General features: G+C 38.9%; 3 protein-coding genes across 3 annotated transcripts in view; all 3 read left to right on the forward strand.

Annotated features, from left to right (window-relative positions):
* The first annotated feature begins 3,750 nt into the window (after positions 1 to 3,750).
* LOC128518983 (CD276 antigen homolog) overlaps positions 3,751 to 24,750 on the forward strand; it is a 35,885-nt gene continuing 14,885 nt past the window's right edge. The window contains exon 1 of the mRNA XM_053492466.1: positions 3,751 to 3,784. Within this exon, the coding sequence (XP_053348441.1) occupies positions 3,774 to 3,784 (11 nt within the window). The 5' untranslated portion in view covers positions 3,751 to 3,773. The remainder of the gene's footprint in view (positions 3,785 to 24,750) is intronic.
* LOC128518980 (CD276 antigen homolog) lies at positions 6,620 to 10,205 on the forward strand. The gene is made up of 4 exons (XM_053492463.1): positions 6,620 to 6,790; positions 8,134 to 8,174; positions 8,264 to 8,575; positions 10,069 to 10,205. The coding sequence occupies exons 1-4, from the start codon at positions 6,780 to 6,782 to the stop codon at positions 10,179 to 10,181; spliced, it is 477 nt and encodes a 158-aa protein (XP_053348438.1). The 5' UTR covers positions 6,620 to 6,779; the 3' UTR covers positions 10,182 to 10,205.
* Positions 15,259 to 23,278, forward strand: LOC128518982 (CD276 antigen homolog). The gene is made up of 4 exons (XM_053492465.1): positions 15,259 to 15,366; positions 18,753 to 18,793; positions 18,883 to 19,194; positions 23,145 to 23,278. Exons 1-4 carry the CDS (start codon positions 15,356 to 15,358, stop codon positions 23,255 to 23,257), a joined length of 477 nt encoding a protein of 158 aa, XP_053348440.1. The 5' UTR covers positions 15,259 to 15,355; the 3' UTR covers positions 23,258 to 23,278.

Below are 24,750 nucleotides of genomic sequence, written 5' to 3' on the forward strand. Positions count from 1 at the left end.
CTTGCTAATGCCAATTAGACTCAATCAAACTTCTCTTCTATGTACTATTTCTAACCCATTCAAACTCATTCAAACTCATCTATCTATCTATCTATCTATCTATCTATCTGTAATCTGATTATTTCTATCTATCTATAGACTTCCCTTCTATGTACTATTTCTAACACATTTTAACTCATTCAAACTTATCTAAATTTTCTAATCTATCTATCATCTGACTATTTTAACTAATCTATCTATCTATCTATCATCTGACTATTTATAACTAATCTATCTATCTATCTATCTATCTATCTATCTATTATCTGACTATTTCTAACTAATCTATCTATCTATCTATCTATGTATCTATCTATCATCTGACTATTTCTAACTAATCTATCTATCTATCTATCTATCTATCTATCTATCTATCATCTGACTATTTCTATCTATCTATCTATCTATCTATCTATCTATCTAACTGTAATCTGACTATTTCTATCTATCTATAGACTCAATCATGAATCTATCTATCAATCTATATATCAGTAACTGTCTATCTGTCTGACACTATCTATCTATCTATCTATCTATCTATCTATCTATCTATCTATCTATCTATCTGTCTTTTAAACCTTTTAACCTAAACTGTTTTAACTTTTTAAACTTTTTAAACTATTTTAAACTTTTCACACTTTTAAACTTCCATCTCCGGCTTTCTCAAGCCAACTTAAAGTTTGTCTAAACAAACTTTTGTATCTAGTTATTATTAAGTTGGCTTGAGAAAGCCAACTTACTGATATCCGACTTAAACTTATTATTATTATTATTCCGAGACTAAAATTATCAAACGCTTCTCCTCCTAGAGCTTTAACTCCACTAACTCCAAACTCGGCCCAGACCTTCAGACTGATCTCGCGGGGTGTGCTATATCTTTTTTAACTGATCGGACTTACTAATTGCCCCGCAGGGGCAATTAACCGGCCCAAAAATCCCATTGACTTAACATTGAGACGAATTTTGACGGTTTGTTGCGCAGAGAGGGAATTTTGTAGAAACGTTAAATTAACCCTATTTGAAGATGTTTGCAGCCTTTGTCAAAAGATACCATGCACAAGGGTATAAGTTTTACCCCCGGGGCAAGAGAGGTCCCCAATTTGCCCCATTGACATATAATGGGGATTTTGGCGATGAACTAGTCCCGCACCATTTATCGTAGACCGATGAGTGAGGTGTCAAAGCGTGCAGGATATTCGGGAAGAATTTTTCTATGACTTTCCCAAGGGGTGGGCGGTTAATTGCCCCCGCAGGGGGCAATTAACCGTCCCATTGACTTATAATGGGGATTTTAGCGAATTATAACTGGTCCCGCACCGTTCATCGTAAACCAACAAATGAGGTGTCAAACCGTGCGCCTTATTCGGGAATGGGGTGCTGTGACCTTTCTAAGGGGTGGGTGGTTAATTGCCCCCGCAGGGGGCAATTAACCACCCACAGACTTAACATTGAGACCAACATTGCCCGAGTCCCATGAGTGAGGTGTCAAACCGTGCGCCTTATTCGGGGATCGGGTGCTGTGACTCTTCTAAGGGGTGGGTGGTTAATTGCCCCCGCAGGGGGCAATTAACCACCCACAGACTTAACATTGAGACCAACATTGCCCGAGTCCCATGAGTGAGGTGTCAAACCATGCGCCTTATTCGGGGATCGACTCTTATTCGGGGATCGACTCTTCTAAGGGGTGGGTGGTTAATTGCCCCCGCAGGGGGCAATTAACCACCCACAGACTTAACATTGAGACCAACATTGCCCGAGTCCCATGAGTGAGGTGTTAAACCGTGCGCCTTATTCGGGAATGGGGTGCCGTGACTCTTCTAAGGGGTGGGTGGTTAATTGCCCCCGCAGGGGGCAATTAACCACCCACAGACTTAACATTGAGACCAACTTTGCCCGAGTCCCATGAGTGAGGTGTCAAACCGTGCGCCTTATTCGGGAAAGGGGTGCCGTGACTCTTCTAAGGGGTGGGTGGTTAATTGCCCCCGCAGGGGGCAATTAACCACCCACAGACTTAACATTGAGACCAACATTGCCCGAGTCCCATGAGTGAGGTGTTAAATCGTGCGCCTTATTCGGGGATCGGGTGCTGTGACTCTTCTAAGGGGTGGGTGGTTAATTGCCCCGGGGGCAATTATCCACCCACAGACTTAACATTGAGACCAACTTTGACCGAGTCCCATGAGCGAGGTGTCAAACCATGCGCCTTATTCGGGAATGGGGTGCTGTGACTTTTCTAAGGGGTGGGTGGTCAATTGCCCTCGCAGGGGGCAATTAACCCCCCACAGACTTAACATTGAGACTAACTTTGCCCGAGTGCCATGAGTGAGGTGTCAAACCGTGCGCCTTTTTCGGGAATGGTGTGCTATGACTTTTGGTAGGGATCCGTCGCACGGTTTTCCCGAAATTCCCAAATAACCACCCTATTTCCCCCTATTCATTTCAATGGGAAATGGCCCGAAAAAGGGTGAAAACATGGGTCACTTTGAAAGCTTACCGTTCGGCCATAATTTGTCGTAGGAACATCATTCAAAGTTTAAACGGGTCACAAGACTTTGGACTTTTACGGATTGGGTCCATGTTTTGATAACTTACACGGTTGCTTCACGAGAGCAGCTTAAGTTTGATGAAAATTTTGATTTTCCACCATGCGTGCCACTGTCAACTGCCATATTCACAAAGTGTGAATCGGAGGGTGTCTTTACACTGTCACCACGTCAATATAATACACTCTACGGGCATGAGGATTCAATATGTCGTAGTCAGGAAGTTCCTGCCACTCACGGTGAAAGATTTTTTGCGATCGGACCTACGGTTCTCGGTTGGGAAGCGTTTGTTTGAGAGCTTAATTATTACAGTTTGCGGTTCTCTGTGTCTGTCACAGAAGAGTGTGCGTGAGCATGCACGACCCATCCCCTTCTATGTACTATTTCTAACCCATTCAAACTCATTCAAACTCATCTATCTATCTATCTATCTATCTATCTGTAATCTGATTATTTCTATCTATCTATAGACTTCCCTTCTATGTACTATTTCTAACACATTTTAACTCATTCAAACTTAACTAACTTTTCTAATCTATCTGTCATCTGACTATTTTAACTAATCTATCTATCTATCTATCTATCTATCTATCTATTTATCATCTATCTATCTATGTATCTATCATCTGACTATTTATAACTAATCTATCTATCTATCTATGTATCTATCATCTGACTATTTCTAACTAATCTATCTATCTATCTATCTCTATCTATCTATCTATCTATCTATCATCTGACTATTTCTAACTAATCTATCTATCTTTCTATGTATCTATCATCTGACTATTTCTAACTAATCTATCTATCTATTTATCTATCTATCTATCTATCATCTCACTATTTCTATCTATCTATCTATCTATCTATCTATCTATCTATCTGTAATCTGACTATTTTTATCTATCTATAGACTCAATCATGAATCTATCTATCAATCTATATATCTGTAACTGTCTATCTGTCTGACACTATCTATCTATCTATCTATCTATCTATCTATCTATCTATCTGTCTTTTAAACCTTTTAAACTTAAACTGTTTTAACTTTTTTAACTTCTTAAACTATTTTAAACTTTTCACACTTTTAAACTTTTATCTCCGGCTTTCTCAAGCCAACTTAAAGTTTGTCTAAACAAACTTTTGTATCTAGTTAATTTTGATGTTTTTATCGCTTCATGTTACTAAATCATGGATATAAGGTGTGTCTCGAGATGTGTGTACTAGATATGTGACACATTAATTCAGGTCTGTAAATTAAGGCCTTGTTTCGGGAAGTCCATGTAGCTAAGAGAAACTATGCTAACTAGTTACGGTTATAAACTAGCATACCGTGTGGTTAAAAGCTAACATTTGGTGCTATTTACGTGAGCTAGCTCATTTTAACTTACGTGTCTTTATATTTAACTATTTACTGCGTACTCTAACCTGAATGTAGCTCAAAATATATTAGAAGGTTACCCGCTTCCACGTCCACGTACATGAGGTTTACCCACAGCTCTGCTCATGTGCAGATCCTGATGTCTGATGCTACCACCGATTGTGAAAGTAGTGTGTGGTGAAATCAATGCTGCTTCTCACGCAACTCCTATGTTTCTGCAGCCATACTGCCGTATGCAGTGTCGCTATAGACATGCCTGTTTTTTTCTGTAGACTACACAGTTTATTGTTACAGTTAGTGAGGACAGCCGGGGACACGCCCACAATATGACATGAAAGTTGATGATGGCATATTTGGCTTCCTGTTTGTACCCACAGTTGTGTGTTTGTGTTTTTAAAGTGTCATCACAGAGCGTCACAGTCGAAGCTGCTCAAGGAGACACTGTGATCTTACCGTGTTCATCCAGTCGTTATGAAAATTAGGTGTTCTGGCGATACAGAGACACAAAGGTTGTGTATGAAATCATCGAGGGTAAAAAGAATTTTCAAGACCAGGATGGAGAGTACAGGGGCCGAGTCAAAGGTTTTCCATCAGAGTTCACAAAAGGGAATTACTCCATCAGACTGAGTGACGTGAAACTCAGTGATACAGGAACTTACAGCTGCACATTCCCTGACTCCAGAACTGTCCATGTAGAACTCAAGGTCAAAGGTGTGTATGTGGGTGAAAAATGAACATCTGTTAGAATTTAATAATAATCACGGTCAATTTTATACAGTATGTTGAATTTTTTACTTTCTTTGACAGAAGCACAGATTCACAGGTTTATATTAATGCACTCAATCTAATATGTTATTATTTCTGTAGTAACAGATCGTTCTCAGGGATGTGGGGATTAAACATTAATACTAGGAATAAACATATTAAACAAGGGTTATATACACTATTTTAGCAAAAGTATTCGCTCCCCTGGCTTTACATGCACATGAACTTGAGTAACATCCAAATCTTAATCCATAGAGTTTAATATGATGTTGCAGCTGTAACAGCTATAACAGCTTCAACTCTTTGTGAAGGCTTTCCACAAGGTTTAGGAGAAATTAATTCAGTTAATTCTAAACATACAACAAGTTCTGTCACTTTATTAAAAATATAAATCTGTTATAAACAACGCAATTGCAACAAAGTTATTATTGGATTAAATTTTTACTTTGGTCTGCTATGTATTTCATTCTACAGTCCAGAATTATTGCCGGGAGCAGCCGAAAGACCAACAACAACAACAACAATCCCAAGATTTAATTCTGTGACCTTTGGCTTTGATTTACACACACACACACACACAAACTGTGGTGTCCAGTTTATGTGTGTATCCATCGTTCAGGAATAGACCTAATCTGGACTCATCAGGTCACATGACCTTTTTCCATCGCTCCAAAGTCCAGTCTTTATTCTCCCTAGCAAACTGAAGCCTTTTTTAATGTCTCACTAATAAGTGGTTTTCTTATGGCTACTGTAAGATTGTTTTTAATTACCTTTAAGGAATTAAATGCACCGTACATGTAATCAGCATTAACCAGTGAGGCTGATATGTGTGTGCCGTAATGGAATGTGCCGATGCATGAAGACTGAGCTAGGCATTGGGGCGCCTAGAAAGGGGGCGGGACATAATGGGATCCAGATGTTGGTACACAAAGTCATGTAGAATAAACACTATTAAGCGTATGAAGAATATATAATGAGGGAAACAGACAAGAGAGTTCATCCATGAACAAGCTCCAGCCGTTATGAATTGATAATTAAGGTCGTAATCTTCTGGAAACAAAACCCGAGACTGTGTCTTTCTTTTTTCGTGTGTGTGTGTGTGTGTGTGTGTGTGTGTGTGTGAAAGAGAGAGAGAGAGAGACCAGCTGAGTGGGAATGTAAGCTCTGTATCCAGTGCACAGGGTCTGTTCCCCGAATGGAATTGTGAAAACAGTTCATCAGAGGTGCAGCTGCTTCCAGAAGTAAGGATTCACTATTGTGTAAATGCTTTTATTTTCACTATTAAACACAGCTCTGGTTTTTACTGTAAACTTTTTTAACCACACAACATCAAGTGTTTAAGTGATCTCCAGTCATGACATTTCTTACAGAAAGTTGACGGTTCATTGCTGTGTTTCCTGGTTTTTATAATGTTAACAGGCTCTTCAAATTCAAATTTTAATTTTCAGATTTAAATTTTATTTGTCACATACACAGTCATACACAGTCCGATATGCAGTGAAATGCTTAGACAACTGCTCGTGACCTTAAAATAAAAGACTAACTATTTTTTTCTTCACACAGCTCCAGTCATTTCAAATCTCCTTAGTTGTTTTCTTTGCTTGATGCCCGAAAACTTTGACCTTCTCAAAGAGAGCCTTGTTTCCCCCCTGGCATTGTATATAATATTATATGCAGTAATATGTCTAGTAAAAGGGGTTTAATTGTGGGAAAAAAGGATAGATTTATTTTATTTACTTGTTTATTTATTGGAGAGTTGTAAAACCATTAAAATAAATAAATAAATAAATAAATAAATAAGATAATTATTTTTTTTGAAAGCAAAAATAATTACAAACATCTGGTAAATATTATTACATCACCTTTAATGACTGACGGTCAAATTCTATTTGCTGGAAGCAGCCCAAAGACCACCGACCAATCACAATACCGTAATGTGCGCATGCGTATTTGTATAGGAACCTGTTCTATAGGAACAAGCAGTAACGGAAAACTGGAAATATGATTGTTATATTAATTTAGATGTTTTTATCACTTTATGTTAATAAATCATGGATATAAGGTGTGTATCGTGTACGAGATATACTATATGTATGACTTATTAATTCAGGTCTGTAAATTAAGGCCTTGTTTCGGGAAGTCCATGTAGCTAAGAGGAATTATGCTAACTAGTTACGGTTATAAACTAGCATACCGTGAGGTTAAAAGCTAACATTTGGTGCTATTTACGTGAGCTAGCTCATTTTAACTTACGCGTCTTTATATTTAACTATTTACTGCGTACTCTAACCTGAATGTAGCTCGTCTGTTTAAAGTGAATTAAATTATTTAGCAAGTGTTTTTTTCTCTATCTAGTTTGTTTGTACATAGCTGTGAACACTGTAAGCTAGCTATTTATCAGCTATCAGGTAAATGGAGGTAAGAAAATGAGTTCCATCTCTAATGTAAAACTATCTGTTCGTATGGAATCCCATGAGGCTGCATTCAGTGCTTCATGAAAAATGTCCTGTAGTAATGATAATTGTTCAGGAATTGTGGGAGGGCCTAGGTGTATGATTGACAGGTCTTGAATGAAGTAGGTGTGTATTTGGATTATGTTTAACCACCATCATGTACAATAAGATACTTATCTCGAGGCAGTGAACAGGTCTGTACAGGCCTCCGCCCGAGGACGACTCAGGAGTCTTCAGTCTGTTTCTTCCTGAAGACGAGGATTTTCCTCAGAAGGAAGTTCGGTATCACGCGTAGGAGAAGCTTTGCCTATGTAGGAAAGAACAGACAACAGACTGGGTCAGGGAGCAGTGTTGCAATGTTGTCGCACCATACCGTGATGTAATCAGTACGATACACAGTTTAAGATCAGAAAAGTATGTGGACACGCCTCAGTTCAGAGGTTTTAGGCCTGAAGTCAGGAGCGTTCTCCACAGACACACACTGACTGTAGAATGGCTCGTACTAAAGAGCTCAGTGAGTTTCACTAAATGTATAATTTTCTTACACACATGAAGTTAAATATGTTTTATAAGTTCACACAGATACGGTTTGTTTTAAAAATGTATTAGAGGTTACCCGCTTCCCCTGCTCACGTACATGAGGTTTACCCACAGCTCTGCTCATGTGCAGATCCTGATGTCTGATGCTGCCACCGCTTGTGAAAGTAGTGTGTGGTGAAATCAATGCTGCTTCTCACGCAACTCCTATGCTTCTGCAGCCTTACTTCTGCCTGCCGTATGCAGTGTCGCTATAGACATGCCTGTTTTATCTGTAGACTACACAGTTTATTGTTACAGTTAGTGAGGACCGCCAGTGCAGACACCGACCAACCCAACAGAAATAGTTTTAAATCAGAACTTGTATACTGCTGCTGTCCACTCATCCATTCCATCTGTCTGTTTTATTCCACAGAACTTACAACCTGTGTGCTCTTATGCTTGTAATAAATGAAGGTATGCACTCAGCCTCACTGTGTAACATCCTGATACGGCATATTTGGCTTCCTGTTCGTACTCACAATTGTGTGTTTGTGTTTTTAAAGTGTCGTCACAGAGCGTCATAGTCGAAGCTGCTCAAGGAGAGGCTGTGATCTTACCGTGTTCATCCAGTCGTTATGAAAAGGACGTGTTCTGGCGAGACAGAGACACCAAGACTGTGTATGACATCATTGAGGGTAAAGAGAATTTTCATGACCAGGATGGAGAGTACAGGGGCCGAGTCAAAGGTTTTCCATCAGAGTTCACAAATTGGAATTACTCCATCAGACTGAGTGACGTGAAACTCAGTGATACAGGAACTTACAGCTGCAACCTCCCTGACTCCAGAACTGTCCATGTAGAACTCAAGGTCAAAGGTGTGTATGTGGGTGGTCTTTTATTTAAAAAAAAAATAAACATCTGTTAGAGCGTAATAATAATCATGGTCAATTTTATACAGTATGTTGAATTTTTAACTTTCTTTGACAGAAGCACAGATTCACAGGTTTATATTATTGCACTCAATCTAATATGTTATTATTTCTGTAGTAACAGATCGTTCTCAGGGATGTGGAGGTTAAACATTAAGACTAGGAATAAACTGATTTTACACAAGAGTTATATACACTATATTGGCAAACGTATTGGCTCGCCTGCCTTCACATGCATAAGAACTTGAGTAACATCCAAATCTTAATCCATAGAGTTTAATATGATGTTGGAGCTGTAACAGCTATAACAGCTTCAACTCTTTGTGAAGGCTTTCCACAAGGTTTAGGGGGAATTTTGTTTATGGGAATTTTGGACCATTATTTCAGAAGCACATTTGTGGACCTTGTATGATGTGCACAAAGCAACTGTAAAGATAAAGAGAAGATAAAAGGAGAGAACGTAAAAGAAAAGTGAAAAGATCAAGAACAGATGAAACTAAAGAGTGAATAGATAAAAAGGAAAGATGAGAACACTGAAAAGAAAAGTGAAACGATTAAGGAAAGAGAAACCTGAAAATAGACATAAAAGAAAATATACATCTATTTAAAATAAAAAGTAAAAAAAAACATTAATTTCACAAGAAAAAGAGAAGAAGATTTATATATAGATATATATTTAGTTGTATGAGTCACCTCAGTGTTACCTAAACTGATTAATCCTTGCCAAAGTATATACAATCACCCCACATCCCAACGTCCCCCTCTAACTCCTGTGTTGGGGTCCCACACTTAACAACATATCCAGTGGAGCCATATTGGAGCTCTCCTTCATACCAGATATACAGTAGCTGCAAAGGGGGCGGGGCCAATATCATATTAAACTCTATGTATTAATAATTGGATGTTACTCAAGTTCATGTGCATGTGAAGGCAGGCGAGCCAATACTTTTGGTAAAATATAGTGTAGTTCTAGAATTATATAGAGTGATATAGTTCTCAGTTTGGTGAAGTGTAAGTGACATTTTATTTAAGGAGTCTAATGTCAGTGCAGGTTTATTTATTTATTTATTTATCTTATCTATCTATTTATGGGGGGTCTTTAATGTTTTTAGCGGATAAACGTATTATAAGTTATAAATAAGCTAAAGTTGAGATGATTAAGAATCTTCCTGCTTGTTCTCCTGTGCAGACGTGTTTATATAGTTTGAAAAAAATTACAGGGAAAATATCCATCGTATGGAAATAATTTGTGTGGTGTTACATATGAGCGACATCAGACAAACTACAGTATCTGTATACGCTTTGCATTAAAAAAGTGCTTTTTTAATTTTATAGCAGAACTATGCAGTTTCAGCTTTCCGCAATTTTTTTTTTCTGTTGTTTTACTGAATTGTGTGTGTGTGTGTGTGTGTGTGTGTGTGTGTGTGTGTTTCCCACAGATGAGAGTGACTCAAGCCACAAGACTTCCCCAGATAACAGCGGCATCATGAGAAAAGCAGGCAGTACCTCATCTTTAGTCATTTCAGTTCTGCTGTGTATCTTCGCTTTCTGAAGAAAGAATTAAAGCTTCAAAATCTTTTCTTCAGTACATCTTTGGTATTCATTTTATTATTATTAATCAGATAGCAGTATATACACAAACTATGCAAAGTTCTTTTTATTCGGCAGATAAAAGATTGGAGTAAATTTAGACTAGAGGTTGGATACCCAAAGAAACAGTATACAGTACAGTATATAGTGACTGTAGAGGAGGCTGCATTCTTTGCAAATGTTTATGTAAACTTTTAGATTCCATATAAATTCCAGATGAGCTCTCTTCTTGCCAGCTTCGATCACTTTCACTAACTGCTTTAGCTGCAACAATGTTTTCCACAAGGCCAGTTAATTCTAAACGCAACAAGTTCTGTCACTTTATTAAAAAATATAAATCTGTTATAAACAACGCAATTGCAACAAATAGTTATTTTTGGATTAAATTTTCACTTTGGTCTGCTATGTATTTCATTCTACAGTCCAGAATTATTGGGTCCCTGAATAAAAAGTTAATTAATATTCGGGTTGAATATAAATGATGTTTGTAGAACTGTTATATAAAAGGGATATCATATGTGAAGGAGTGCAGTACTGCTGGATATAGTACAGCTGTGATGAGGACGTAAACATGAGGGTGCAGCCCAAGTGCCAAAGCCATCGCAGCGTTCTACATCCAACAATACAGCCCCGCCCCCAAACCCAAATAAATAACCCTAAGAGTGAATTAGACCCACCCACTTTAGAGTTTTCACTAATTTCCATAATATGCTAAACTTTCTTTGTGTGACTTATAAAAAAAAAAAATAGTTTATTAAACAACAGGGCCACCACATGTCAATCAGTTTTAAGGAGGCAGAGCTAGATTACTCAAACAGCTGTCACATGGACTTGAGTTAAATTTAAAACATTAGTTTGGTACAATGTTCTGGGGACATCAGCTAAGTTACGGCAGGATTGCTGATGCAAAGTTTCAATCAAAGAAACTTAAATCCACTTAAACTGAAATCCGGTGTGCTGCGTCAGGTGGCTAATCTTATTGTCAGTCTGATAACTGTATTGTTAATAGTTCTGTAAAGCTTCTTTGTGACATGGATTGTGTGTATGCATAAATAAATAAATATATACAGTGGTGTGAAAAACTATTTGCCCCCTTCCTGATTTCTTATTCTTTTGCATGTTTGTCACACAAAATGTTTCTGATCATCAAACACATTTAACTATTAGTCAAAGATAACATAATTGAACACAAAATGCAGTTTTTAAATGATGGTTTTTATTATTTAGGGAGAAAAAAAATCCAAACCTACATGGCCCTGTGTGAAAAAGTGATTGCCCCCCATGTTAAAAAATAACTTAATTGTGGTTTATCACACCTGAGTTCAATTTCTGTAGTCCCCCCTAGGCCTGATTACTGCCACACCTGTTTCAATCAAGAAATCACTTAAATAGGAGCTACCTGACACAGAGAAGTAGATCAAAAGCACTTCAAAAGCTAGACATCATGCCAAGATCCAAAGAAATTCAGGAACAAATGAGAACAAAAGTAATTGAGATCTATCAGTCTGGTAAAGGTTATAAAGCCATTTCTAAAGCTTTGGGACTCCAGCGAACCACAGTGAGAGCCATTATCCACAAATGGCAAAAACATGGAACAGTGGTGAAGCTTCCCAGGAGTGGCTGGCCGACCAAAATTACCCCAAGAGCGCAGAGACAACTCATCTGAGAGGCCACAAAAGACCCCAGGACAACATCTAAAGAACTGCAGGCCTCACTTGCCTCAATTAAGGTCAGTAATTACGACTCCACCATAAGAAAGAGACTGGGCAAAAACGGCCTGCATGGCAGATTTCCAAGGCGTAAACCACTTTTTAAGCAAAAAGAACATTAAGGCTCGTCTTAATTTTGCTAAAAAACATCTCAATGATTGCCAAGACTTTTGGGAAAATACCTTGTGGACCGACGAGACAAAAGTTGAACTTTTTGGAAGGTGCGTGTCCTGTTACATCTGGCGTAAAAGTAACACAGCATTTCAGAAAAAGAACATCATACCAACAGTAAAATATGGTGGTGGTAGTGTGATGGTCTGGGGTTGTTTTGCTGCTTCAGGACCTGGAAGGCTTGCTGTGATAGATGGAACCATGAATTCTACTGTCTACCAAAAAATCCTGAAGGAGAATGTCCGGCCATCTGTTCGTCAACTCAAGCTGAAGCGATCTTGGGTGCTGCAGCAGGACAATGACCCAAAACACACCAGCAAATCCACCTCTGAATGGCTGAAGAAAAACAAAATGAAGACTTTGGAGTGGCCTAGTCAAAGTCCTGACCTGAATTCTATTGAGATGTTGTGGCATGACCTTAAAAAGGCGGTTCATGCTAGAAAACCCTCAAATAAAGCTGAATTACAACAATTCTGCAAAGATGAGTGGGCCAAAATTCCTCCAGAGCGCTGTAAAAGACTCGTTGCAAGTTATCGCAAACGCTTGATTGCAGTTATTGCTGCTAAGGGTGGCCCAACCAGTTATTAGGTTCAGGGGGCAATTACTTTTTCACACAGGGCCATGTAGGTATGATTTTTTTTCTCCCTAAATAATAAAAACCATCATTTAAAAACTGCATTTTGTGTTCAATTATGTTATCTTTGACTAATAGTTAAATGTGTTTGATGATCAGAAACATTTTGTGTGACAAACATGCAAAAGAATAAGAAATCAGGAAGGGGGCAAATAGTTTTTCACACCACTGTATGTATGTGTATATATATATATATATATATATACAGCAGAGGGTATAGGATAGTTAAATATTTTACAGAATACACAGATGATTTTGGCGTGGTGCCAGTTTTAAAATACTCACACATCAGTAGGTATCTAGACCTCTATCTAGGGTGTACTCCACCTAGTGCCCTAAATCCCCCTGTGAGAGGCTCCAAGTACCTCCATCGTGCAGAGATGAGAATGTAAATGTATATCTTTTATAGCTCCTGTTAGTGTGTGAAGCTGATAATACTGCACAGTGTACACGCTGCATTATGGTTTTAAATCTCAGACTGTAAAACATTTTGAAATGAGACTCTCACTATCATCTCCGCCACAAAGGAGTTTTTTAAGCTGTCATAAATATCACCGCTAGTGGGATTATAATATAATCATTTAATATAAAAGTTAATTGGGGAAAGAAATATTAAGACCTATCTCTCCTAGTAAGCTGGCTACACCCTGATTAACATAAGGTTCTTAGTGAATATGATGTTGTTTGTAAAACCTGGATGTGAGTTAAAGAATGTGATTCTCTGCTTGGTGCTGGAATATCCACTGATTCTGCAAAATGAAATTGTCTCTACACGTCCTTAACCAACTTTAAAGAGTCTTGATAATTAAACTTTTCAGGTGAATTTTGGAGACAAAGGAAAAATTTTGCCATGAGAATTTTGCAGATTTTTTTTAAATGTTTGTTTGTTTGTTTGTTTGTTTATTAGTTTGTTCAATAAACCCAAAAGGCAAAATCAGAACTAAAATGAACTGAAAGAGTAAGAATGTTTGTTAGAGCCATTAAAGAAAGTGAATGTATGGTTTGGTAAGAGAGTCTAGACCAGAATAGTTTAAATTAACTTAACTGCCAAAAACAAAAGTGTCACACTTCAAGATTTCATTCCGTCACCTTTAGCTTTGATTTACACACACACACACACACACACACTGTGTTGTTCAGTTCATGTGTGTATCCATCGTTCAGGAACAGACTTAATCTGGACTCATCAGGTCACATGACCTTTTTCCATCGCTCCAAAGTCCAGTCTTTATTCTCCCTAGCAAACGGAAGCCTTTTTTAATGTCTCACTAATAAGTGGTTTTCTTATGGCTACTGTAAGATGGTTTTAAATTACCTTTAAGGAATTAAATGCACCGTACATGTAATCAGCATTAACCAGTGAGGCTGACATGTGTGTGCCGTAATGGAATGTGCCGATGCATGAAAACTGAGCTAGGCATTGGGGCGTCTAGAAAGGGGGCGGGACTTAATGGGATCCAGATGTTGGGACACAAAGTCATGTAGAATAAACACTATTGAGCGTATAAAGAATATATAATGGGGGAAACAGACAAGAGAGTTCATCCATGAACAAGCTCCAGCTGTTATGAATTAATAATAAAGGTCGTAATCTTCTGGAAACAAAACCCGAGATTCTGTGTGTCTTTCTTTTTTCGTGGGTCTGTGTGTGTGTCTGTCCATTTGCGTGCATTTGTGCGTGCATGTGTGTGTGTGTGTGTGAAAGAGAGAGAGAGAGAGAGAGACCAGCTGGGTGGGAATGTAAGCTCTGTATCCAGTGCACAGGGTCTGTTCCCCGAATGGAATTGTGAAAACAGTTCATCAGAGGTGCAGCTGCTTCCAGAAGTAAGGATTCACTATTGTGTAAATGCTCTTATTTTCACTATTAAACATGGCTCTGGTTTTTACTGTAATTTTTTTTACCACACAAGTGTTTAAGTGATCTCTAGTCATGACTTTTTTCCCCGACTACATTTCTTACAGAAAGTTGACGGTTCATTGCTGTGTTTCCTGGTTTTTATAATGCTAACAGGTTCTTCAAATTCAAATTTTAATTTTCAGATTTAAATTTTATTTGTCACATACACAGTCATACACAGTACGATATGCAGTGAAATGCTTAGACAACTGCTCGTGACCTTAAAATAATAGACTATTTTTTTCTTCACACAGCTCCAGTCATTTCAAATCTCCTTAGTTGTTTTCTTTGCTTGATGCCCGAAAACTTTGACCTTCTCAAAGAGAGCCCCCCCGGCATTGTATTTAATATTATATGCAGTAATAGGTCTAGTAAAAGGGGTTTAACTGTGGGGAAAAAAGGATGTATTTATTTTATTTAGTTGTTTATTTATTGGAGAGTTGTAAAACCATTAAAATAAATAAATAAATAAGAGAATTATTTTTTTTTAAAAGCAAAAATAATTACAAACATCTGGTAAATATTATTACATCACCTTTAATGACTGACGGTCAAATTCTATTTGCTGGAAGCAGCCCAAAGACAAACCGACCAATCACAATACCGTAGTGTGCGCATGCGTATTTATATAGGAACCTGTTCTATAGGAACAAGCAGTAACGGAAAACTGGAAATATGATTGTTTTATTAATTTAGATGTTTTTATCACTTTATGTTAATAAATCATGGATATAAGGTGTGTATCGTGTACGAGATATACTATATGTATGACTTATTAATTCAGGTCTGTAAATTAAGGCCTTGTTCCGGGAAGTCCATGTAGCTAAGAGGAACTATGCTAACTAGTTACGGTTATAAACTAGCATACTGTGAGGTTAAAAGCTAACATTTGGTGCTATTTACGTGAGCTAGCTCATTTTAACTTACGCGTCTTTATATTTAACTATTTACTGCGTACTCTAACCTGAATGTAGCTCATCTGTTTAAAATTAATTAAACAAAATTATTTAGCAAGTGTTTTTTGTTTGTTTGTTTCTAGTTTGTTTGTACATAGCTGTGAGAACTGTAAGCTAGCTTTTTATCAGCTATCAGGTAAATGGAGATAAGAAAATGAGTTCCATCTCTAATGTAAAACTATCTGTTCGTATGGAATCTCACGAGGCTGCATTCAGTGCTTCATGAAAAATGTCCTGTAGTAATGATAATTGTTCAGGAATTGTGGGAGGGCCTAGGTGTATGATTGACAGGTCTTGAATGAAGTAGGTGTGTATTTGGGTTATGTTTAACCACCATCATGTACAATAAGATACTTATCTCGAGGCAGTGAACAGGTCTGTACAGGCCTCCACCCGAGGATGACTCAGGAGTCTTCAGTCTGTTTCTTCCTGAAGACGAGGATTTTCCTCAGAAGGAAGTTCGGTATCACGCGTAGAAGAGAATGAGAGACTCATCAGGTCACATGACCTTTTTCCATCGCTCCAAAGTCCAGTCTTTATTCTCCCTAGCAAACTGAAGCCTTTTTTAATGTCTCACTAATAAGTGGTTTTCTTATGGCTACTGTAAGATGATTTGTAATTACCTTTAAGGAATTAAATGCACCGTCCATGTAATCAGCATTAACTAGTGAGGCTGATATGTGTGCCGTAATGGAATGTGCCGATGCATGAAAACTGAGCTAGGCATTGAGGCGCCTAAAAAGGGGGCGGGACTTAATGGGATCCAGATGTTGGGACAGAAAGTCATGTAGAATAAATACCTTTGAGCGTATGAAGAATATATAATGGGGGAAACAGACAAGAGAGTTCATCCATGAACAAGCTCCAGCCGTTATGAATTGATAATAAAGGTCGTAATCTTCTAGAAACAAAACCCGAGACTCTGTGTGTCTTTCTTTTTTCGTGGGTCTCTGTGTGTGTCTGTCCATTTGCGTGCATACATGTATATGTGTGTGTGAGACCAGCTGAGTGTCTGTTCCCCAAATGGAATTGTGGAAAGAGTTCATCAGAGGGCCAGCTGCTTCCAAAAGTAAGGATTCACTATTGTTTAAATGCTCTTATTTTCACTATTAAACACAGCTCTGGTTTTTACTGTAAATTTTTTTACCACACAACATCAAGTGTTTAAGTGATCTCCAGTCATGACTTTTTCCCCGACTACATTTCTTACAGAAAGTTGACGGTTTATTGCTGTGTTTTCTGGTTTTTATAATGCTAACAGGTTCTTCAAATTCAAATTTTATTTGTCACATACACAGTACGATAGGCAGTAAAATGCTTAGACAACTGCTCGTGTCCTTAAAATGAAAGACTATTTTTTTTCTTTACACAGCTCCAGTCATTTTAAATCTCCTTAGTTGTTTTCTTTGCTTGATGCAGCCCAAAAACTTTGACCTTCTCGAAGAGAGCCTTGTCCCCCCCACCCCCACTTGTTTATTTATTGGATAGTTGTAAAACCATAAAAATGAATAAATACGAGAATTATTTTTTTTGAAAGCAAAAATAATTACAAACATCTGGTAAATATTATTACATCACCTTTAATGACTGACGGTCAAATTCTATTTGCTGGAAGCAGCCCAAAGACAAACCGACCAATCACAATACCGTAATGTGCGCATGCGTATTTATATAGGAACCTGTTCTATAGGAACAAGCAGTAACGGAAAACTGGAAATATGATGGTTTTATTAATTTAGATGTTTTTATCACTTTATATTAATAAATCATGGATATAAGGTGTGTATCGTGTACGAGATATACTATATGTATGACTTATTAATTCAGGTCTGTAAATTAAGGCCTTGTTTCGGGAAGTCCATGTAGCTAAGAGGAACTATGCTAACTAGTTACGGTAATTAACTAGCATACCGTGAGGTTAAAAGCTAACATTTGGTGCTATTTACGTGAGCTAGCTCATTTTAACTTACGTGTCTTTATATTTAACTATTTACTGCGTACTCTAACCTGAATGTAGCTCGTCTGTTTAAAATTAATTAAACAAAATTATTTAGCAAGTGTTTTTTTGTTTGTTTCTACAGTTTGTTTGTACATAGCTGTAAGAACTGTAAGCTAGCTATTTATTAGCTATCAGGTAAATGAAGCTAAGAAAATGAGTTCCATCTCTAATGTAAAACTATCTGTTCGTATGGAAAACTATCTGTCCTGTAGTAATGATAATTGTTCAGGAATTGTGGGAGGGCCTAGGTGTATGATTGACAGGTCTTGAATGAATTAGGTGGGTATTTGGGTTATGTTTAACTACCATCATGTACAATAAGATACTTATCTCGAGGCAGTGAACAGGTCTGTACAGGCCTCCACCCGAGGACGACTCAGGAGTCTTCAGTCTGTTTCTTCCTGAAGACGAGGATTTTCCTCAGAAGGAAGTTCGGTATCACGCGTAGGAGAAGCTTTGCCTATGTAGGAAAGAACAGACAACAGACTGGGTCAGGGAGCAGTGTCGCAATGCTGTCGCACCATACCGTGATGTAGTCAGTACGATACACAGTTTAAGATCAGAAAAGTATGTGGACACGCCCCAGTTCAGAGGTTTTAGGCCTGAAGTCAGGAGCGTTCTCCACAGACACACACTGACTGTAGAATGGCTCGTACTAAAGAGCTCAGGGAGTTTCACTAAATGTACAGTTTTCTTACACGCATAAAGTTAAATATGTTTTATAAGCTAACACAGATACGGTTTGTTTTTAAAATATGTTAGAGGTTACCCGCTTCCCCTGCCCACGTACATGAGGTTTACCCACAGCTCTGCTCATGTGCAGATCCTGATGTCTGATGCTACCACCGATTGTGAAAGTAGTGTGTGGTGAAATCAATGCTGCTTCTCACGCAACTCCTATGCTTCTGCAGCCTTACTTCTGCCTGTCGTATGCAGTGTCGCTATAGACATGACTTTTATCTGTAGACTACACAGTTTATTGTTACAGTTAGTGAGGACCGCCAGTGACGCCCAGATTATGACGTAGTTGGGGAAGCTGCCTATTGTTACATTCAGTGAGGACGGCCTGTGGAGACACCGACCGGCCCAACAGAATTAGTTTTAACTCAGAACTCGTATACTGCTGCTGTCCACTCATCCGTTCTATCTGTCTGTTTTATTCCACAGAACTTACTCCCTGTGTGCTCTTATGCTTGTAATAAATGAAGGTAAGCACTCAGCCTCACTGTGTAACATCCTGATACGGCATATTTGGCTTCCTGTTTGTACCCACAATTGTGTGTTTGTGTTTTTAAAGTGTCGTCACAGAGTGTCATAGTCGAAGCTGCTCAAGGAGACGCTGTGATCTTACCGTGTTCATCCAGTCGTTATGAAAATGACGTGTTCTGGCGATACAGAGATGCCAAGACTGTGTATGACATCATCGAGGGTAAAGAGAATTTTCATGACCAGGATGGAGAGTACAGGGGCCGAGTCAAAGGTTTTCCATCAGAGTTCACAAAATGGAATTACTCCATCACACTGAGTGACGTGAAACTCAGTGATACAGGAACTTACAGCTGCAACCTCCCTGACTCCAGAACTGTCCATGTAGAACTCGAGGTCAAAGGTGTGTATGTGGGTGATCTTTTATTTAAAAAAAAAAAAATGAACATCTGTTAGAATGTAATAATAATCATGGTCAATTTTATACAGTATGTTGAATTTTTAACTTTCTTTGACAAAAGCACAGATTTACAGGTTTATATTATTGCACTCAATCTAATATGTTATTATTTCTGTAGTAACAAATCATTCTCAGGGATGTGGAGGTTAAACATTAAGCGAATCATCTGCCTCCATCTAACCCTATCCTCTGCATCCTTTTCTCTCACACCAACTAACTTCATGTCCTCTCTCACTGCATCCATAAATCTCCTCTTTGGTCTTTCTCTAGACCTCCTGCCTGGCAGTTTTAACCTCAGCATCCTTCTACCGATATATTCACAATCTCTCCTCTGAACATGCCCAAACCACCTCAATCTGGCCTCTCTGACTTTATCTCCAAAACATCTAACGTGGGTTGTCCCTCTGATAAACTCATTCTTAATCCTATCCGTCCTTGTCACTCCCAAAGAGAACCTCAACATCTTCAGCTCTGCTACCTCCAACTCTGCCTCCTGTCTTTTCTTCAGCGCCACTGTCTCTAAGCCGTAGAGCATCGCTGGTCTCACCACTGTCCTGTACACCTTTCCTTTCATTCTTGCTGATACTCTTTTATCGCACAACACACCTGACACTTTTCTCCACCCATTCCAACCTGCCTGTACCCGCCTCTTCACCTCCTTTCCACACTCTCCGTTGCTCTATACCGTTGACCCCAAGTACTTAAAATCCTGCACCTTCTTTACCTCTGCTCCCTGTAGCCTCACCGATCCTCCTGGGTCCCTCTCATTTACACACATGTATTCCGTCTTGCTGCGGCTAACCTTCATTCCTCTGCTTTCCAGAGCATACCTCCACCTCTCCAAATTTCCCTCCACCTGTTCCCTGCTCTTGCTACAGAGCACAATGTCATCTGCAAACATCATAGTCCATGGGGACTCCTGTCTTACCTCATCTGTCATCCTGTCCATCACCAGAGCAAACAAAAAGGGGCTTAGAGCCGATCCTTGATGCAGACCCACCTCCACCTTAAACTCTTCTGTCACACCTACAGCACATCTTACCACTGTCTTACAGCTCTCATACATATCCTGCACCACTCTAACATACTTCTCTGCCACTCCAGACTTCCTCATACAATACCACAGCTCCTCTCTTGGCACCCTGTCATATGCTGTCACCCTGTCATACCCTGTTACCTTCTCTGTACTTCTCCGCCAGCATCCTCAAAGCAAATACTGCATCTGATGTACTCTTTCTAGGCATAAAACCATATTGCTGCTCACAAATGCTCATCTCTGCCCTTAACCTAGCTTCCACTACTCTTTCCCACAGCTTCATTGTCTGGCTCATTAACTTTATACCTCTATAATTGCCACAGCTTTGCACATCTCCCTTGTTCTTAAAAAATAGCACCAATACACTTCTCCTCCATTCCTCTGGAATCCTCTCACACTCCAAGATCTTGTTAAACAAACTTGTCAAAAACTCTACTGCCACCTCTCCTAAGCACTTCCATACCTCCACAGGTATGTCATCAGGACCAACAGCCTTTCCACTCTTCATCCTCTTCAACGCCCTTCTCACCTCACTTTACTAATATTTGCTACTTTCTGTTCCACAACAGTCACCTCTTCTACTCTTTGTTCTCTTTCGTTTTCCTCATTCATCAACTCCTTAAAGTACTCCTTTCATCTTCCCATCACCCTCCTGGCATCTGTCAGTACATTTCCATCTCTATCTGTAATCACTCTAACCTGCTGCACATCTTTCCCATCTCTATCTCTCTGCCTTGCCAACCTGTACAGATCCCCCTCTCCCTCCTTACTGTCTAGCCTAGCATACAAGTCCTTATATGCTCTTTGTTTGGCCTTTGCCACCTCTACCTGCACCTTACTCTGCATCTCCCTGTACTCCTGTCTACTCTCTTCGGTCCTCTCAGTCTCCCACTTCTTCTTAGCTAGGCTCTTTCCCTGTATACACTCCTGGACTTCCTCATTCCACCACCAAGTCTCCTTGTCCACTTTCCCCTTACCTGATGATACACCAAGTACCCTCCTACCTGTCTCCCTGATCACATTGGCTGTAGTTGTCCAGTCAACTGAAAGCCCCTCCTGACCACCCATAGCCTGTCTCAACTCCTTCCTAAAGACTTCACAACATTCTTTCTTTCTTAGCTTCCACCACTTTGTCCTCTGCTCTGCCTTTGTCCTCTTCGCCTTCTTCACCACCAGGGTTATTTTACACACCACTATTCTGTGTTGTCTGGCTACACTCTCCCCTACCAACACTTTGCAGTCACTGATCTCTTTCAGGTTACAACGTCGACACAAGATGTAGTCGACCTGAGTGCTTCTGCCTCCACTCTTATATGTCACCCTATGTTCCTGCCTCTTCTGGAAAAAAGTATTTACTACTGCCATTTCCATCCTCTTTGCAAAGTCCACCACCATCTGCCCTTCTACATTCCTGTCCTGAAGACCAAACCTGCCCATCACATTTTCATCACCTCTGTTCCCTTCCCCAACATGTCCATTGAAGTCTGCACCAATCACCACTCTCTCACCTCTGGGGATGCTCTGCATCACTTCATCTAACTCACTCCAGAATTTCTCCTTCTCTTATAACTCACATCCTACCTGTGGGGCATAACCACTAACAACATTGAACATTATCCCTTCAATTTCCAGCTTCAGACTCATCACCCTATCTGATACTCTCTTCACCTCTAGAACATTCCTTACAAACTCCTCTTTTAGGATAACTCCTACTCTATTTCTTTTCCTATCCACACCATGGTAAAACAATTTGAACCCTGATCCTAAGCTTCCAGCCTTGCTACCTTTCCACCTGGTCTCCTGTACACACAGTATATCCACCTTTCTTCTCTGCATCATATCAACTAACTCTCTTCCCTTCCCTGTCATGGTCCCAACATTCAAAGTCCCTACTATCACTCCTAAACTCTTGCCTTTCCTCTTCTCTCTCTGCTTACGAACACGCCTTCCTCCTCTCCTTCTTCGACCAACATCTATATATACATCTATATAAAATAAAAAGTAAAAAAAAAAAACATTAATTTCACAAGAAAAAGAGGAGAAGATTTATATATAGATATACATTTAGTTGTATGAGTCACCTCAGTGTTACCTAAACTGATTAATCCTTGCCAAAGTACATACAATCACCCCACATCCCAACGTCCCCCTCTAACTCCTGTGTTGGGGCTCCCACACTTAACAACATATCCAGTGGAACCATATTGGAGCTCTCCTTCATACCAGATATACAGTAGCTGCAAAGGGGGCGGGGCCAATATCATATTAAACTCTATGTATTAATAATTGGATGTTACTCAAGTTCATGTGAATGTGAAGGCAGGGGAGCCAATACTTTTGGCAATATAGTGTAGTTCTAGTGTTATATAGAGTGATATAGTTCTCAGTTTGGTGAAGTGTAAGTGACATTTTATTTAAGGAGTCTCAATGTCAGTGCAGGTTTATTTATTTATTTATCTTATCTATCTATCTATTTATAGGGGGTCTTTAATGTTTTTAGCGGATAAACGTATTATAAGTTATAATTAAGCTAAAGTTGAAGTGATTAAGAATCTTCCTGCTTGTTCTCCTGTGCAGACGTGTTTATACAGTTTGAAAAAAATTACAGGGAAAATATCCATCGTATGGAAATAATTTGTGTGGTGTTACATATGAGCGACATCAGACAAACTACAGTATCTGTATACGCTTTGCATTAAAAAAAGTGCTTTTTAAAAATTTTTTACAGCAGACCTATGCAGTTTCAGCTTTCCGCAGATTTTTTTCTTTTTTTTTCTCTTGTTTTACTGAATTGTGTTTTTTTTTTTTTTTTTTTTGTGTGTGTGTGTGTGTGTGTGTGTCTGTGTGTTTTCCACAGATGAGAGTGACTCAAGCCACAGGACTTCCCCAGATAACAGCAGCATCATGAGAAAAGCAGGCAGTACCTCATCTTTAGTCATTTCAGTTCTGCTGTGTATCTTCGTTTTCTAAAGAAAGAATTAAAGCTTTTAAATATTTTCCTCGGTACATCTTTTGCGTTCATTTTATTATTATTAATCGGATAGCAGTATATACACAAACTATGCAAAGTTCTTTTTCTTTGGCAGATAAAAGATTGGAGTAAATTTAGACTAGAGGTTGAATACCCAAAGAAACAGTATACAGTACAGTATATAGTGACTGTAGAGGAGGCTGCATTCTTTGCAAATGTTTATGTAAACTTTTAAATTCCATATAAATTCCAGATGAGCTCTGTTCTTGCCAGCCCTGATCACTTTCACTAACTGCTTTAGCTGCAACAATGTTTTCCATTGGCCAGTTAATTCTAAACACAGAACAAGTTCCGTCAGTTTATTAAAGATATAAATCTGTTATAAACAACGCAATTGCAACAAATAGTTACTTTTGGATTAAATTTTCACTTTGGTCTGCTATGTATTTTATTCTACAGTCCAGAATTATTGCCGGGAGCAGCCGAAAGACCAACAACAACAACAATCCCAAGATTTCATTCTGTGACCTATAGCTTTGATACACACACACACACACACACACACACACAAACAAACTGTGGTGTCCAGTTAATGTGTGTATCCATCGTTCAGGAATAGACCTAATCTGGCTTATCAGGTCACATGACCTTTTTCATCGCTCCAAAGTCCAGTCTTTATTCTCCCTAGCAAACGGAAGCCTTTTTTGAAGTCTTACTAATAAGTGGTTTTCTTATGGCTACTGTAAGATGGTTTTTATATACCTTTAAGGAATAAAATGCACCGTACATGTAATCAGCATTAACTAGTGAGGCTGATATGTGTGTGCCGTAATGGAATGTGCCGATGCATTATAGCTGATCTAGGCATTAAGGCGCCTAGAAAGGGGGCGGGACTTAATAGGATCCAGATGTTGGGACACAAAGTCATGTAGAATAAACACTATTGAGCGTATGAAGAATATATAATGGGGGAAACAGACAAGAAAGTTCATCCATGAACAAGCTCCAGCCGTTATGAATTGATAATAAAGTTCGTGATCTTCTGGAAACAAAACCCGAGACTCTGTGTGTCTTTCTTTTTTCGTGGGTCTCTGTGTGTGTCTGTCCATTTGCGTGCATTTGTGTGTGTGTTTGTGTGTGTGTGTGTGTGAGAGAGAGAGAGAGAGAGAGAGAGAGAGACCAGCTGAGTGGGAATGTAATCTCTGTACTGTATCCAGTGCACAGGGTGTGTTCCCCGAATGGAATTGTGAAAAGAGTTCATCAGAGGGGCAGCTGCTTCCAGAAGTAAGGATTCACTATTGTTTAAATGCTCTTATTTTCACTATTAAACACAGCTCTGGTTTTTACTGTAATTTTTTTTACCACACAACATCAAGTGTCTAAGTGATCTCCAGTCATGACTTTTTACATTTACATTTCTTACAGAAAGTTGACGGTTTATTGCTGTGTTTCCTGGTTTTTATAATGCTAACAGGTTCTTCAAATTAAAATT

Source organism: Clarias gariepinus, chromosome 3 (genome assembly GCF_024256425.1).
Source record: "Clarias gariepinus isolate MV-2021 ecotype Netherlands chromosome 3, CGAR_prim_01v2, whole genome shotgun sequence".
Taxonomy (NCBI): Eukaryota; Metazoa; Chordata; class Actinopteri; order Siluriformes; family Clariidae; genus Clarias; species Clarias gariepinus.